Source organism: Manacus candei, unplaced genomic scaffold (assembly GCF_025592945.1).
Source record: "Manacus candei isolate 608988 ecotype Guabito, Panama unplaced genomic scaffold, ASM2559294v1 h1tg000011l, whole genome shotgun sequence".
In the NCBI taxonomy this organism is placed as follows: Eukaryota; Metazoa; Chordata; class Aves; order Passeriformes; family Pipridae; genus Manacus; species Manacus candei.
The window spans coordinates 1,530,213-1,547,964 of NW_026138059.1; the positions used below are offsets into that span (position 1 = coordinate 1,530,213).

The window sequence follows — 17,752 nt, forward strand, 5'->3', positions numbered from 1 at the left end:
AGTGGGAAAAGAGTTAAACTGAATCACAGATGAACATCAGATCTGAGCCCCAAGAGCTATGGCATAGAGTACTGAGAATATTTATCTTTGAGGCAAAAATCAGTTTTCAACCTGCATTTTAAATCTAAAATTACATTTTTCTACATCCCTCCAGGCAAACCTTTGTCCTTATATGTGCTTTTCATGGTCTAATTATTCTCTCTTCTGACAAAAAGTTTAAGTTTGACCAAGAAAGCTCTACTTCTACATAGTTTTAGAATAATTTATCTTCTTAAGGACTGTACTGGTAAAAAACTTTTCTTCAAATCTCCTTCCTACTTATCTTTCATAGAGGCTTCCTTTTTTAAGAATTGGTCACTTTTCCTTTTGGGAGTTTTTCATAACTTGGCATGCAAAGACTTCCAAGATGATAAAAGATAGGAATAACAGACAAAAAGATAGAGTTTGAACCTCCTCTTTTTTCCTTTTTTTTTTTTTAATGCATACATGCATTTTTAAAAGTTAAAAAGAGCTGTTCTTTGTGATAGATTGTTGCAGTAATATTTTATAAAATCTTGCTGATTGGAAACAGATCTTTTTTCTTAAATTGGGTTATTTTCTTAAAATAACATGGATTTATGCTGAGGAACCTAGGACAAGTATTAAGACCTCAGTTTTTACTTTGAAATGGTGTTTGCTAATAAAGAATCCAGCAATTTAGAGGATTTACAAATAGAGATGTAGCTCTGAGTTTGTTTCTCTTGAGATGTAAATAAACTCATAAATACCTGTTTATATTCTGGGATGTTATATGGAAGTTTAAATTTCAGTTTGTTGAATGGAATTATTTCTGTGTTTGTCCAAGATTTTCCTCTTTCTTTCACTACTTATAAATACCACAGAACTGACCATCAAAATGTTTCTCATGGTCCAGAATGTGACAAAGTGTAGAATATATGATGCAGACTGTGTCAAGCCTTTAGCTGTAGCATTCTGTGTTTATGTGTATAACTGTTTACGATTTTGTTGCATTTACTAGGTTTGCTGGGATGGGTAATCTTCTTAAGGTCCTTACCAGGGAAATTGAAAACTATCCACATTTTTTCCTGGATTTTGAAAGTAAGTTCAAACAATTACAAGACAATGAGAGATTCTTTTCCCTGACTTAACAGCAAATTAAGGAAAAACTTTTAATATCTGATTGCTTAGAGTGTGTATTTTCCACCACAACCAATCTGTCCAAGTCCTTGTCTCTAAAATCACTTGTTCACTCAGGACTCCTTTTCTCTTCCTTTTCTATTTTTCAGGAACCAAATGGGAAATCTTTTAAAAGTTCTCACTTGCACAGAGCTTGATCAGGGGCCAAATTTTTTCCTTGACTTTGAAAGTGAGCAAAGCTTCTTGCCTGGCTTGCCTTCTTTGCTTATTATTTCCTAATAAACTGCATGTGCTCATGCATCATAAAGCAATTCAAAAGGGATTTGCAAACAAATCAAATTACACTTCAGTAGAATACTGTTTTTTGATATTTGAAGAACCATACAAAATTCCTTCAATTCATTCTGAGCAGAGAAAGAGACAGAAAGGTAGATATGCAAGTAAAACCTTACCTTCAGTTAAATTCAAAACGTTTATGAGCCATTGTTAAATTTACATATGAGTTAACTCAGCCTCGGCTTTTTTTAACAAATCAGGGTTAAAAAAAAATTATGATTCTTCCTTGAATGGAAATACCTATTTGAAATAAAAAGCTGAAAAAATATAAGCAGTGGCGGTGTAACTATTTTGGTTGGTTCAGTTATGATTTAACTGGGATTATAGTTTCTAAAAAGTAGTGAAGGGGTCAAAGTGTATGCCCTTGATTGCATCTCTCTTAATTGCATGGTTATGAGTTTGCAGAACGGCATTCTAATTTCCTCGTCCTGTCTATATTTCATTCAAAGCTGTTTCACTTTTGCTGATTATATTTTCCCTGCATGTACTTCTAGACATTCTCATCAAATCCTTTAATATGGCTTTAATCTTTCTTCACTACATACATGAAATGCTTTTTATTTAAAACACTAACAGTGTGTGATGTTTTGTCTCTTAATACCTCTCTTCTAAAAAAAAAATTCAAAAAAAAAGTTTTGAGAAAAGCCAGTGTCTTTAAAATAACTTTCTTTTGTAGCATTGGTTTAAGAGAGCATTTTGGGTGTTTAGACACATATTTTATCATCTTGAAACAGTTTTGTTCTTTCATTATTTATTCCTGAATTATTTTTCTGAAAAAAGTAACTGACACATTCTGAGTGTATGTGTGTGTCTGCACTCGGAAGCACTGCTTCAAAGAGTCAGCTAGGGTGTATGACTGTAACTGTGTTCATATCTTCTCATCTAGATCATAAAAAAGCTCATTATGAAGAATCAATTTTAATTGATGAAGAAAAGTTAATTGGTTAGTTTGGGTTTAGGACAAGGTACTGTGAGCCATGTATCCCTCCTCCACTGTCTATATCACTTGAAAATTTTATTATCATCCTGAGATGACAAACTTTATCCAAACTACCACTTAATTTTTTTTTTTTAATCAAACTTTTGAAGGCCTTGTGCTCTGTGGCTTTGCCAAGGTACTGTGGAAGTTTTCAGCTGATCCGAGGTTCCAGATTTAATCAGCCCCACTGTGGCCTGGACGATAAGAAAGTGTTCCTGACCCAGGCTGCAGGAAAGGGGTGGTCTGGCAGTGGGAAGCCTTGATAGAGGTAGTGATGAGAGGGGAAAATATCAGGTTTGTTGCCTTGGCAGTGAAGGTTGATTTTTGTTCTAAAGGCACATGTCCAAGGACTGAATGTGTTGAAGTGCCTTCTCCCAGGGAAGGTCCAGTGGTCAGTGCACACTAGTCAGGCACAACTACATGCAGAGGAATGAAACTGTCACCTCCAAATTTCCGTGGGTTGGTGCTCATGAGTGGAAGTTTAAAATGTTTTTCCTGTGAAATACAGTCCTGGAGGTTTTTATTGACACAAAATCTGTATTGGGTCAAAGAGGTGTGACTGAAGATGACTGTGGTTGTGTGCTTTGGTCTCCTTTAATTGACCATCTTACAGTACAAAAGGATGCTCTCAGTGGACATAGTTCAGAGTCTGATGTGTCTGGTGTGTGTGGTGTGTGCTTGCTGGACATGTGACTTTCTGTGGCCTGTGCTGTCAGTTGAGCTCATGGGTGAAAATGGTCACTTCAGTTGGCCATTTGGAGGATGAGGGGTATGCTGAGCTGATTTACTGTATTCATTGTTTGCATCAGCATATTGCTTTCTAGGTTTTGTGCACTTTTTCATTAGGCAGGAGCTTAAATCTCAAAGTAAATATGTCAGCACTGCTTCTGAAATGTTTACAGAGGTTTTGGATTCTCCTACCCTGGCATTTTTTTGCTGTTCTTCATTTGGTATGTATTGTATCTGAAAGGAGGGGGTGTGATGTGCTCCCTGCTACGTATACAACGTGCCACACAAATACTGCTTAAAAAGCAAGAAACAGCCTTCTTTCTCCTACGCAGGGGAAGAACAGATACAATATGTCTACGTGCCTCAAAAAAGCAGAGGCTTTAATGTGTTTATGTAAAGAAAGTGGGAAAATAACGTTAAGGTGTCAACTTCATTTGACAGTTGATTTAATCTGTGCTGTTCCCAAAGGGGTCATCCCATGGGTGATGGTTGGCCACATGGTCTCATATCCTTGTGCTAGAATTGAGATGAACAAACACATGATTACACTCATCATGAAGGACAGCTGTGTGGGAAAATTAACTTACTAAGAACTAGACCCCACCAAATTACCACTTTACCTCTCTCCCCCACCTACTAAGTACTCGTCCAGTCAGGTCAGGGTGATGAGGATGATGGTGTGGTTGGAGGAGCCCTAGCAGTGGCACATGGATAGGAACAGAAATGCAGGAGAGGATGGCAAGCACTTGTTTGGATTTAGATTTATTTATGGTTTGGATTTTATTTATTATAGATAACCTATGTCAATATAGTAGCTTTTTATTCTGTTATTTTCCCTTATTATCCTTAACTAACACATTTTAGAGGCAAGGATGAGTTGTTCTGTGCAACAAAAATTAATTTATTTTCTTGTTGGTTACTCTTCCCCAGAGCAAAATTCTGTTTTGCTGAAAAATTTGAGGAGAACAATCTTGTATTGCATCTTTTGAAAAATTCCATTATGGGTTTCTGTTTGTTTAAAATATACTCAGTGGCAAGTTGCTTTTCATCAGCTGCGTGCTCACTCTGCTCTTGCATATTTTTCACCAGACTGATTTTTTCATATCTAACCTTTCAGCATCTGTTCTATGAAATTCTTGAGGTCTTGAAAAATGGGCAGGTAGAAACAGGAACACTTAGAAAAATTAAGTTTTTTCAATGTATTCTGTTACTTTTTCAAACTGTGCCTTGTGCTATATTTGAAAATGGGAAGGAATCATGAAAAAAAAAAATAAGTTTCAAAATTTCACCTTCCATTTTTTTTTTTTTAATAGCTATTTTAATTTTTCCCTAGAAAAGTTTAGGTTAAAAAAAAAAGGTTTAAAATCATCTCTTTTCCACTGTTTTCCTGCAGCTGTCCACATCATCAGTTGTAATTCCTTTTGACACCTGTTGCTTACATTATTCTTCAATCCAGACTGGGAATCAGGTTTTGTAACTCCATGGTCATACTTGAAAAAACTCCCCAGTATTAATTTTAGAGTTAGGCAGTTAACTCTGGATCTGTGCAAGAAGCAATCTGAAGAAACATTAATCCAGCCTTGAAAGCAAATGAGAAATGGGAATTGTGGGCATGTGGGGAATAGTGTTCTCCTATGCAGGTGGAAAAGCCTTTTCATTGAGGTGAATTGCAAACTATATATATTTAGCCAAATTACTCTTTTAAAGGTCTACTGAAAGGTTTACATAAAGAAAAAGAATTTCATACTTCTCGGAAAGTGCACTGTATGGCTGTTTTATACTGGGATCTTGGTGTGGGTATTTTTAATCAAACTGCTGCCTATTGGATTTGATTATATACCACTTACTTTACCTTAAGTTCTTCTTAGCTCTGAACTTGAAAAATAATGTTAGGAAGAGAGAGTGCCTGGCAGGTCTTGAGAGTCCTAGATTTCAGGATTTCACAAGCCCACAGGGTGAATTCTCTTGAAATGGATTTTGTCAGTTTATGAACTGTTTTGTTCTTTAGATGTTGACCTTATTTAAATTAGTCACAGATAAATGAATTCTGGGTATTTGAGCTCTTTGCATAGCAGCTTACAAGTGCTCTTTTTTGCAGAAAATCTATTGTCAAATTACTGCTGCCTTTTTCAGGCAGAGTAAACAAATAATTCCACATGAATTCTTGGAAATAATTTGGAGTTTGAGGCAACAACAATTTATTTTGAACCTAAAAGACTAAAGCTTATAGATTATTGAGAGGAGGTGTCCTTAAGGGACATCTACAGTCCCATCCTCTCCTCAAATACCTTTTATAAGACCAAACTCTCTAACCTTAATGTGAGCAGGCTCCTTTTTTTCTTAAATGTTAGCTGGGTGGGCTTGTTACCTGATCCTAATTTAATCTCTCTCATAGCCCCCATGATTCTTATTTTCTAAGATTCCCCCCCATCCCCAGAACGATTCATGAAATTTTCAGTTATTGTTCATGTATGATGAAAAGGGTCTATTATTAGCACATGCCTGGCAGCAAAACAACTGCCCACTTTTCACATAGTAGGATATTAATTAATACCCTTACTGCACAGGCAGCAAGGCTGGGGATATGATCTGGACCCAGCCTGCAGGAAGTTACACTCACCTCCTGTGCAGAATGCCCTAAGCAGGAGCTACAGCTCAGCTGAGAGGCTGGGTGTCCATTCATGTCCACCACAGAGCTGAGCCCAGTGCTGACATCCTTGGCACAGCACTCTGCCTGTAGGATAAAATTCAAAAACCCATTGTAGCCTGGGTAGGGTACTGGTGCTGTCCAGTACTAGGGTTTTTTAATATATGGAGTATAGCAGGTTCTGGCACCCTCTAAAGTGCATTACTCACTGTAATTGTAATGCCTTTGCTCTTTTCTAGGAGTTTTTCATCTAATTTTGTGCCAAATTGGCATGGAAAAAAAATATTGTCATGGTTACAAACTTGAAATAGGACTTTAGCATTATGCAGTTAAATATGTGTACTGCTCTCTTAACTGGCTGGCTGATGGAATTATTGGCTACCTTCAGCAGATGACATGAAAAGCTGAAAGTAGAGCCTGTGAGAGCTCTTGTTTAACTCGCTTACTTTTGCTATGGTATTGAGGCCAGAAGGGTATGGTATTTTTATGACAAATATGATTCCATATTCACTGAAATGGAAGCACTAGCCATCCTCAGTGGGAATCTTCTTAACCACCTGAGAGTGGAATAAACTTCTGAGCTTTTGGTCTGCGTTTCAGATTGAGAAAGGGTGTGTGAGTTTGAAGTGCTTCTTTTAGTACTGTTTTGTTATCTCTTCATTAAAATTAATTACTGAGATACTGTTATCCTTCATTTTGTATTGATAAAGGCTTCATATCCTTTCTATATTTAATCTGGTCCTATGAGTACTACTGTCTTACCTCCCTAGCAGTTTCTAATGCACATTTGGTGAAGGATGAGATAGATACCTTGTGCTGCTGGAGGGGTTTTCTAAAACAAGTGACAGTTATTTTTCGAAGAAAATAATGAAGATCCCACTTTCATGCCTGAAAGTAAGTATTTCATTCACCTGAAATACTTAATGCATCCACAAATGGATTGTGTTGGATCCAGCTTTCCTCCTTGTTTTTATGAAGTGCAAAGTGCCATCCAAAACATGGTACAGACCATGCATAAAGGTGAAAGAGAGCATGTGTTCATGGAAGGGATGAATTATCATGTCCAGGTTATTTCTGATGGAGCCAATAGAACTGCATTTCTCTCCAGAGCTAAAATTTTGAGATTTTGCTGATAGAATCTGTATATGGAAGATTCAAGCCTCCACTAGGATTCATGTAGTTGTTGGGTTTAGGGTTCACATTAGAAATATTTGGCCAAAGGGAGATAAAGGGGCTTTCTATTTTGTCTTATTAAAGACAGCATGCTCTGAATGCTACTCATGAGTACTCCAAAAACTCAGACTTGAAATCAAAGTCTGGTCATTATGGTAGCTTATTACTAAGAAGGCCTGCATCCAGCATGAGTTAGTCAGTGGCAGTGGTTTTATTTATAAATGGGCTCAGATTGCTTAAGTGTGCACTGGTTCTGTGGTGGCATGAGGATAAGTGGTGAGCGCTGCCAGGCAGTGATCCCATACAGTAAGTCAGGACTGGCATTTTTTAGTTCAGAACAGAGAAACAGGCTTTGGTATCATTGGAATGGAAAGCCGGTTTTAAAAGCCAAAATCTGCCATGAGGTCTCTGTTCCTTTTAGTTCTTGTTGCTGTTTTTATTGTTGTTGTTGACAGTAGGATAAAATTGTTTTCAAAGTGATCCACTGAAGTTAATTTAGCTGACCATTTTTGGCAGGATCTTCATGTAAAATCCCTTTTGAAACATGGCCACGGTCTTTTCAGAACATCTGTTTGCATAACATGTATTTCATAAATAAGGTGCATGTTTTTTTTAAAAGCCTGAATCATCCTCCCTACCTTTATTTTTAAGCTAAACATTTCCAGCATAAATATAAACAGCTTCTGCAAATGCAAGCTAAGCCTGTTGCTCTGTAGCCTTTGCAGCCCTATTCTTCTCCCTTCTCTTTCTTTCCCATCTCCCACACACCTGCCTTCCTCTTGCTCCTACTTCCCCAGGTGCTGTGATACTACAGAAAGCTCAATGAGTTTCAAATATTCCTCCTTCCCCAACTCCAAAAGATAAATTTGAAAAATATTTACAATAAAGGGTGTAACTAAAGGCATTTTGAAGTCCAAAAGTGCTGAGCAATGTGTAGCATTTACATCCCTCTTAGGCACTAATTTTTTTTAAGCAAAGAAATTGTGAAAAGTAACATAAAAGTACTTTATTAACCAATAAGGTTAACAACATGCTTCACATGCAAATTTCACATTCATGAACTGCATTATCAAGTTATTTTTCTCTTTGGTGTTAGTATTCACTGAAAATGTTATTTTAATTAACTTTTATTTAACTATTAAAATATAGATACTGATTTATGTGCAACTCTTACCTTTCCCTACTCTGTTGTTATGTGATTGGTAGCTACTTAGCAAGATCACCGCTTTCCTCATTAAATTCAGAAGGGTTTTCTGTTTTGCTTGTTTATCACAAGGTGACAGACCCCTTCGAGTGTATACCTGAGATTTCTTGCAGCTTGAGGAAAGAAGCAGTCTGGAACACTGTAAACTTATTGTAACTGATAGACTGTTTCAACATCCATGTCCCAGATGGGATTTTCCTGTGAGGTTTTTCCCTTTAATGCTACTTTCCCTCACTTTTTGAAAGATAATGGAATTTTTTAGTCATGTGAAGTATTCTGGCTATAAAACCCAGCTAAGTAAGCCCAGCTTATGTTTGCTTTCACTTTTTAAATAAGATTAAGGAAAACTTCGAGAATAAAAGGAAAGTCAAATCAATGTTGTTTTATGTTACCAGTCTCATGGGACTCATGATGCCATAGGAATATAGGAAAGATTTTAAGTGCTAGTTGCTTCAGAGCTACAGACATGTAAATCTCAGCCATTTGTGTCCCCTTCATGCAAGGTCCATAGATAACTTGAAACATCTAAACAAATTATCCTCACCTGAAACATCATGGAGAGGGTGACTGTTCTTTCCATACACTCCAATGTGAACTTGGTTCATTTGCTTCTGATGGGGGCTGGGTAAATGAATCCTGTACTGATACATGGGTATAAAAATGTGTCTGTTGTCTTAAGAAGAGTGATAAGACTAAATAGAAAAAGTATTTTTAATAATTCTTATCTACTAATATAGAGATGTGTACTGTAGCTCGTCTTAACTGATGAGTTTTGAAGTTATCTTGTTCTTTTTAATTCAAACAAATAGTCACTAAGTTCTAAGATTCACCTTCAAAGTAATTTTTTCCTTCCCTAAAAATTAAAATTCTATCTTTACAAGCTAATACAAAACTAAGTAAAAAAAAAATAGTTGTATCTCTGTAGAAATCTACTGGGGCAATGTCATTGCAATCCCATATATAAGTCATCTAGTCTTTGGTCAGTGCTTGTCATCTTTATGTTTTAAAGCAAGAGAAGACTTGTCTAACATGCCTATGTTCTGGTCATAACATCACTCCTTGGTGTCACATTGCTGTGTAAATCCCATAGGATTAGATTTGAATGGGAAAATTGATCTACTTTCAAATGTCTTTTCTCTGAACAGTAAAGGTCTACAGGTCACTCCCACCCTGAAAACTGATTATTGGCAGATCTGGATTTATTTTAGTGGCAGAAATGATCTCTGGCATACTGAGAAAAAAATGTATTTTTAACAGTAGCGTATCTGTGTTTTACAAAAGGAGAAATAAATTACCCTAGTTAAGGAAACCTGGAGCAAAGTCAAAGTGGAGTAATATCCCACTGCTCCGACCATTGAAAGGCCTGATTTTATCCCCAAGCTGCAAGAAAAGTGAACAATTCTTTGTAATTGAGCTGTGGAGCTCATAAAAGAGAGGGACTGATGCGTTATCCTATTTTCTAATAACATTGCTTTATGATACTGCTGCTCTTTAAAATGCTGCATTTTGAGAAGAGGCATTATGAGCCAGAGCATACAAAAACTGTACTATTTTTCCTTCCTTGCTATAAAAAGCAGAGACTTGGATGTTAGCAGAATGGCAGTGCAGTATAATTGTATATTTAAAAAAAATCTACATCAGTATGGAGTTACTCATAGTCAAGCTGGATATAGTGTTAAGTAGAACTGAGTAATCTTGCCATTTGTATTGCAACTTCCTTTTAACTTTGTGCATTTTGCTTTTCTGTTTCTTAGATGCACAGCCCACAGATGGAGAAAGGGAGGTATGGAATCAGATCAGTGCAGTTTTACAGGACTCGGAAAGTATGCTTGCAGACCTTCAGGCTTACAAAGGAGCAGGACAAGAAATTAGAGATGTATGTTTGTTAATGAGAGTTCTTTGGAAGCAAAATCAAGCAAAACTCAATGTGTCCCTAGCTTCTGTTCTCTATCCAAGGACATTGAATGAATTTATATGAAAGTCTCATTAAAAATGTATTTATAAAATACGTTACAGATTATGCATAATATTCAATATAAATGCCTAATGTGAAGTCATTAAATGATGGCTGTTGGAACTTCTTTTGGATTTTCTGTTAGTAATTAGTAATTATTTTTCACTTTAAGAAGCACCATTTTATATACCCTGTTTCATGTATCTCCTAGTAGAGAAGTTGAGGACATGGAAGAAATAATACTTGGATGTTAGAAACACATGACAAAAGTAGTTGTTCTTCTGTGTAAGTGGAATAATGAACCACAGTAAATTTTAACCTTACATCCACTTTTTTCTGTGAAACTGGTCCTGAAGTACAGTTTTGAACTGTAACTTACAATTTTTCTCAGGTGACCAAACCTTTTCCTGCATCAGCTTTGCAGTTACTGTTACTGTGAGCTGTTGATTACTTAAGAACTTCAACATGTTGAAGATCTCAAAATCATCAAAACCTTGAATAAAAGGCTACTTCTGTAACCAGTAGTCATATAAAAGGCTTTTTACCTTGTGCTTTTACAATAGTTTTGTTCCCAAGAGAATACACTAGAGCATGTTTCCCTATGTCAGTGGTGCACTGTAATGAATGATTTTAAATCAGTATGTTACAGGGGGACAGGGAAGGTGGAAAACATGGTATTTTTTTTAATTATTAATTTTCTGTTCCTATGTAATATAATTTCTCAGAATTGTTCTGTGTTTTACAATACTTACTTTCTAAAATAATGTAGAAAAATTACAGACTGCCTTTTGCTTGTTATTTGTTTATCACAGTTCTTTACAGTAATATTTTCATTTCAGGCAATACAAAATCCCAATGATATCCAGTTGCAAGAAAAAGCATGGAATTCAGTCTGTCCTCTGGTTGTAAGGCTGAAGCGCTTTTATGAGTTTTCACTCAGATTAGGTGAGCCCTGTTTTAGTATGTTTGTTTAATAGGTTATTTATATATAGCAAAATAGAAACTTTCTTTATACACAGACTTTTAAAGAATTAATATTCTTTCTGTTTGATATCAGCAGACATTTAACTGCATTACATTTGTCAAGGCATATTTTTAATCTTAATTTAACTTTGTCATCTCTATAAACACAAAAAATTATATAATTGCTCTTTGAATTAAGACTCTGGAAGAGAAAAAGTTTGCAAGAGTATATGTATGAAGTGGAAGAGCTCCCAATGCAAGGGAATTCTACAGCATCCTGCTAACTAAGTCTTTCACTTTTTGAGTTATGCTGGTAATTATAGCCACAAGAGCTGATTTATATTACTATCAGTGCCTAGGAGTACACTTTTAGTAACAGAGATGCCAGAATAATCTATACTGAGCTGATGGCTAATTGGGGAAGATGAAAAAGAAAGAGTTGAATATCTTGAATGAATATAAGAGTTGAATGCAAGAAAAATACTTCCTCTAGAATTCTTGATAGGGATCCCAGATAAAGGGAAAAGAGCTCAGTGATACAAAATGGAGAGAAAATGGCAGAGCCTGAAGAGGCAGGTGTCTTTGACTAATGTTTCTCACTTTAGGATAGTAAGAAAAAGCATTTCTGTTAGGGCTCTGCATGTTCAGAGGGTTCCTTCCCTTCAAAAGTAGTATATTTAGATATGCACTTAAAACTTTGTCATAATGTGGACTGATTAGAATTTGTGCTTCTGATTTTATATTCAGAGAAAGCTCTGCAGAGCTTACTGGAATCATTGACCTGCCCTCCTTACACTCCGACTCAGCACCTGGAACGGGAACAGGCTCTAGCAAAAGAGTTTGCAGAAATATTACATTTTACTCTTCGTTTTGATGAACTTAAGGTTAATAAAATCTTTTAATACATTTTGATTTTGCCATGTGTTTTGAACCAAAACTGATTATTTCCTATTTGTCTTCTTGAAAGATGAGAAACCCAGCAATTCAGAACGACTTCAGTTATTACAGGCGGACAATAAGTCGCAACAGAATAAACAACATGCATGTAAGTAAATAAACTCTGATCTGCTGCTCACACTGAGGTATTTATCAGGATACATTTATGCCATTTATAGTAAAGTTTTTGCTTTTGATTCGCTAGCTGTCGTGTTCTCTCCTTCACACTGAGAGTTAATCAGCAGTCCGGATGAAGTGATTAGAGTGGAACTATTCATGCAACAATCTGCTTGCTGACATGAACATGTACTGTATCTTTTTCTTGCTGCTGGCAAGATTTTAAAGAGCTTTACTGACTGTTTTTTCTCCTGTTTTCATCAGCTAGACATTGAGAATGAAGTGAACAATGAAATGGCCAATAGGATGTCCCTGTTTTATGCAGAAGCCACACCAATGCTGAAGACACTCAGTAATGCAACGACACATTTTGTATCAGAAGTAGGTAATGGGGGAGAAAGGTCTAACACAGGCATCCTTGATTTTAATTTTGCATGATGGTTTACTGAACATGGACTTCTTTTTTCACCTTCCAGAACAAAACATTACCAATTGAAAATACGACGGATTGTCTAAGCACTATGGCCAGTGTATGTAAAGTCATGTTGGAAACACCGTAAGTTTTATCTGAAATCTTGGGGGTTTTGTATGAGAGAAACCTGTATTGTATTTTAAGTTGCCACCTGGAGCACCTCAGTTTTTTCCAATAAAATCTGTATCTTTGCCTTAAGTTGTTACCACTTTTTGTACACAAAGCACAACCTGGTATTAGAAAGCCTTGCCTCCTATTTTAACCACCTTATGATGTTTTTCGTGAATCAGCATTGAGTTTTGTTCGAGGGAGCTTACATGGTCAGCCTGCATTTCAACAAAAGGTTAAAATATGAGTGGAATCTCATGCACTCATAGGCTTCAGTGTCCGTGTCTTGTCTAGCCTGGCCCATAGGCCAACTGCTACCCCCTGTTTGCCCGTGCTGCTCAATTATTAGCACACAGAGGCAAGATTTTGGCTCTTCCACGCAGAGCTGTAGCAAATGATACACAAGGACTATTTCAAGGATCATTGAAGTAGATATTTTTTTGGATGCAACCATCTTATTCTAGGTATGAAAAAATTCAACTGTATGATTTTTTCATTCATATGAATGTATTCAGCTATACAGTTGTGTTCATATCTACTGGTGTAGATAATAGCCAGTGGGGTTGTTTATTATTGTTTTGCTGTGCATTTAGCAGAGTGTTTTTTAGGTTAGATGTCTCTTTAGTGGAAAACACATACCAGATAGAGCCAAAGTAGAGTTTTCTACCTTTGAATCATTTGCTCATGGTGCCATGGAAAAGGCAGAATTTCTGAGGTTTGTTTATGAAAATTCTGGAGAAGTATATGTTGGGGCAGGACTCATCTCACAATCCCAGGACATCGTAGGAGTAGTAATTGAAAAGTAGCCTTATGTGTCAGCTCTTTTTTTGACCAAAGAAGAGAAACAAAGTTGTGAGTCATCTGCTAGAAGATTATCTGATATTTAATTCTAATTTTGGGATAATCAAGCATTATCACATCAAAATGTCTGTAGCCTTTAAATCTGTTCATGTTATGATGCTGTGTAAGAATAAAAGTTCAAATTGGAAACTGAGAGGTACTGTAGTACAGATTTTAATATTTTTTAATGTCATTTAAGTGAAAAAATCAGGTTTTGTATTGAAAATAAATTGATATTTATATTGAAATATTTCTACATATTATTTATATTTATAAATTAATTTATATTGAAATGAATTTTCTGTTGAAATTAATGACACTAAACAAATCTATGTATTATCTACTCAAAATAATATTTGTTAGAATAAATATGATAATTTCTTTTTTTCCCAGTTTCTATTTTTCTCTGCTGCAGTTCATTTTTCATTTCCTGACAATGGTTTCAGGGATTACAGCCTAGAGGGGCTGTCTTAACAGTGCCATCCATACTCTTATGAAAAGTCAGAGAAAAACTCTGGAATTAATTCAGACGAGTCCTCTCTAGTGGTACTTCATACTGAGACTCCAGTGTGTTGGGTCTCTGAAATTAAACAGAAGTATGATCAGTCTCCATCATATTTCATGAAGTTTTCTGTGAAGTTATCATCACGTACATTTTGTGAAGTGAGGATCTCAGCTGTACATGAGTATTAGCAGAGGTTTACATCTCTCTGTTTGCTTTCTAACCATTCTTCTAAATTGACAAGGGCTTATGATACTCAAAGATCTTTGAAGTCTTACTAAGGTGCATCTTCAGCCTTAAAATACACTTTTGGTTCAGATTTCATGCACTCACTGTCTAATTTTTTTAAATTGTCTAGTAAAAGTCAAGACTGTTTGTTTTCTTTTGTTCTGTTTTCCAGAGAGTATAGGAGTAGATTCACCAGTGAAGAGACCCTTATGTTCTGCATGCGAGTAATGGTGGGAGTTATTATTCTGTATGATCACGTTCATCCTGTGGGAGCTTTCTCAAAGACATCAAAGATTGATGTAAGAGATGCTTTTCTTTAATACTCTGTAGGTTTGGGAATACTAGTCTGCACTCTCTTTCAGCACAAGCTTATGACTTGGTACAAATAATTTTAATTCCTTTTGGATGGCAAAATTTAGAATTTGTCTTCACCTGTGTACTTTAATACATCAGTTTGTTTGAAAGTAAAATAAGGATCAACTTTTTTTCTTTGCATTTTCTTACAGATACAGATAATAATTTTTTTTTGTTAGCTCTGCTTTCTTGCCAAGTGTATAGTTACAGTAAAATAATTTTTTATTACATCTACCCGGGAATATGGTCCATGGTCATAATTTTTTTTAATCATGTATTTTATTGACCCTGAAATGCTCTTTTTGGCAGTAGTTCTCTTGTAAATAAGTAGATATTCAACATTGTCTCTGCTTTGTGTGAGATCTGAAGTAGCAGAACTGAAATGTTACTGTTGTAATGCTGATAATGATCCTTCAGTTTTAGCATTAGCATGGCCAGTCACAGGGAAATCAACCTTATTTTTCCATTTGAAAAATTGCAAGCACACATAAAAAAAGCACTCTTATTTTTTTCTATATGTTTTTACAAACCTAAATCTTATGCATGACGTCTTTCATCAGAAATAATCTCTTATTCATGAAAAAAGATGCCAAGTCTTTCCCTTTACAAGACAACTCGCTTCAAAAGAAAAGAAAAAACATATATATTATTGCCCTCCATGACCCTGGGTCTTCATTAGCATTTTGCATCTGCAGATACCAGTGTTTTGCCACATCTCCTCTTTGACTCTATGCAGAGGGAAAGATGTGTCACAGAGAGGTGAATTGATCTGCTCAAGGTCATGAAGCAGATGGAGAGTGGGACTTGAATGCAGATTTCCTGACTGCCAGTTCAGTTTCTTGCCTACAGAGATAACAAAAGTGAAATTTTGATAGGACCAAATATACAGTGTGTGTACTTTGTTTCTCATGTTTATCCTAAAGCCCTGTAATCTTACAGTAAAGTTATGGAGAGGCAAATGGGAAGCGGGAGATGGATGACTCAGGTTTTTTTTAATGACTACATGGTCCTAAATCTTCACTAAAACTAATTAGTTTAGTGATTCTTCTCAAATTAAAACATCTTCTAATACTTCAGATGATGAGTTTGTTTTACTGTGGAAAACAGTTCTTTTCTCCCACTTCTTGGGAGCCATTTCAAGAGAATTTCAGGGACAGTGGAGTATATTACCCTTTCCTTACTCTTTCAAAACTGGAGGCTGTATTTCAAGATGTTAATTACGGGCTCCTAGCTTAGGCAGCCTGATAGCTTCTCTTTTTGACTGTTCTAGGGATTCTGATTCTAACAAAAACGAAAAAGAACTGTTTGAATTTTCATCCCCTTTGAGGGGGATCTGACAGGACATGTACACCTCTACTGAGTGATGTGCATATAGTCTTGAGTGTCTCTGGTTTGGGAACAGTAGCGGTGTCACTTCAAAACATGTGGTGCTACCCAGAGAGTTTCATCTGATCTGCTATTTGCAAAGCTGATTATGCTTTCCAGGTAGAAATGAACCAACTGAGCAATAATCAGTGTCTGTTAGGCTGGTGACTGCCAAGGAGGCTGAACTACTTTGCTGAGTAATTTTTGTTGGCAAATAAATGGACCCTGACTTCAGTTAAGTTTTTCATCAACCACTTCCTTAATAAGGCAGAGGTGCCTTTTAACTACAAAGAAAATACTGGTGCATAGATTTAGCACTCTAACGTGACCTGGAAAATTAGAAGATTCAGATCTTGAGTCAACCATGCCTTTATCTGTCATTTTGAATAAGATAGAATTCATCTAGACTAATTTCTGGATACCTTTATTAGATGTCTTCATAGCAGTGGGAAGAAATAGGTACTTCTGGGGCATAATTCATTACATATAAAAGTGTATTCTGAATAGGTTAGAGAGATTTCTTGTTTCTCTCTATTGAATAGATAGGGAGTCTGTAGAGTGGGTCAAATGAGTTCTACCCCTACTTTCTCTGCTTCATTTCCCTTTTTGTAAATTTGGACAGAGTTTCAGCCTGTTTTTTGCAGTCTCTACAAAGATGTTCATCCAGTGTAGTGTTTAAAGTCAACATCATGGACTTCTTATCTCAGATTAAATTTGTAACCCCTTGTTATGAAAATAATCATAAGATGTCACCAGTTAAATTTACAACTAAAAACTGAATACTGAAAATTACTTCCTTGTCTTCAAAAATAAAAATAAAAGTCGAAGTTAAAACATCTCTTCTAATAGTTGCTAACAACGAGATGGAACTCCCCAAATCTTTTTTTTTTTTAACTTGTATCAACTGTTCTTAATTTTTTTTTCTAACTTGGAATTGGAGAAATCATATTCAAGTGAAAATATATATATACTTGATATGTAATTTACTCTCTACAAATGCTTATTAAAGGAGATGTTTTCTCCAAAGTTGGGTTTTTAACTTAGATATAATTGTTAATAAGTTTTAATGCTTTTATTGTGTCATATAAAGCAGCATTAACACTCAGTAGGAAAAAAACCCTGCCTGTCTATGGTGAAATTTTTCCTTGTTTTCAGCTAGTGCAGTTCATATATTATTGTTCAATAGTGGCATGCTTCTGTTCCCAGATGAAGGGATGCATAAAAGTTTTAAAGGAACAACCACCTGACACTGTGGAAGGACTTCTGAATGCTCTCAGGTATGTATGGAATAATTGTGTGATTCAGCCTTAGAAAGTTCTCTCTTTATAATTAAGACTCTTCACCTTAGAAACTTGATTTATTAAGATTGTCCTTTGAGGTTTGCCTTCGTTACCTGGAGTTTTCTTAAGTAGCATTCATTTCTCTCAGTTTCATTTCAGTTGGATAAGCAAGGATTATAAATATTGTCAACAGTGTATCTAAGCTAAGATTTGTTATATAAAATGCCCCAGCAACTAGAACATTTTAGAAGCCAAGTGTAGGATTTCTATTTCTCAAACTTGGAAAAAAAACCAATAAAGCTCTTCAGTCTTCCCAGGACATTTAAGAAAGCTGCTTTAAGTAATAGATTATGCCAAAAGTTAGTCTGGATTCCTAAGTGCTTTTAATATTTACCATATTTCTTATGTCTTTCCATGATTTTGCTTCT

At 35.8% G+C, this 17,752-nt stretch overlaps 2 protein-coding genes across 15 annotated transcripts in view; both read left to right on the forward strand.

Annotated features, from left to right (window-relative positions):
- The window catches only part of LOC127466875 (uncharacterized), a 242,078-nt gene that overhangs the window by 107,052 nt on the left and 117,274 nt on the right, over positions 1-17,752 (forward strand). The window lies entirely within an intron of this gene.
- Positions 1-17,752, forward strand: part of CYRIA (CYFIP related Rac1 interactor A) — a 53,690-nt gene that overhangs the window by 33,567 nt on the left and 2,371 nt on the right. For 5 of the 14 annotated variants that reach the window (XM_051778367.1, XM_051778361.1, XM_051778360.1 and 2 more), the window contains 9 exons: positions 1,019-1,098; positions 9,960-10,081; positions 10,999-11,104; positions 11,870-12,006; positions 12,090-12,167; positions 12,440-12,556; positions 12,652-12,731; positions 14,498-14,624; positions 17,200-17,321. In XM_051778367.1, coding sequence (XP_051634327.1) covers positions 1,029-1,098; positions 9,960-10,081; positions 10,999-11,104; positions 11,870-12,006; positions 12,090-12,167; positions 12,440-12,556; positions 12,652-12,731; positions 14,498-14,624; positions 17,200-17,321 — 959 coding nt within the window. In that variant the 5' untranslated portion in view covers positions 1,019-1,028. Of the gene's footprint in view, positions 1-1,018; positions 1,099-1,286; positions 1,367-9,959; positions 10,082-10,998; positions 11,105-11,869; positions 12,007-12,089; positions 12,168-12,439; positions 12,557-12,651; positions 12,732-14,497; positions 14,625-17,199; positions 17,322-17,752 lie in introns of those variants that run through there. The other 9 variants (XM_051778355.1, XM_051778358.1, XM_051778357.1 and 6 more) reach the window with 6 other exon arrangements.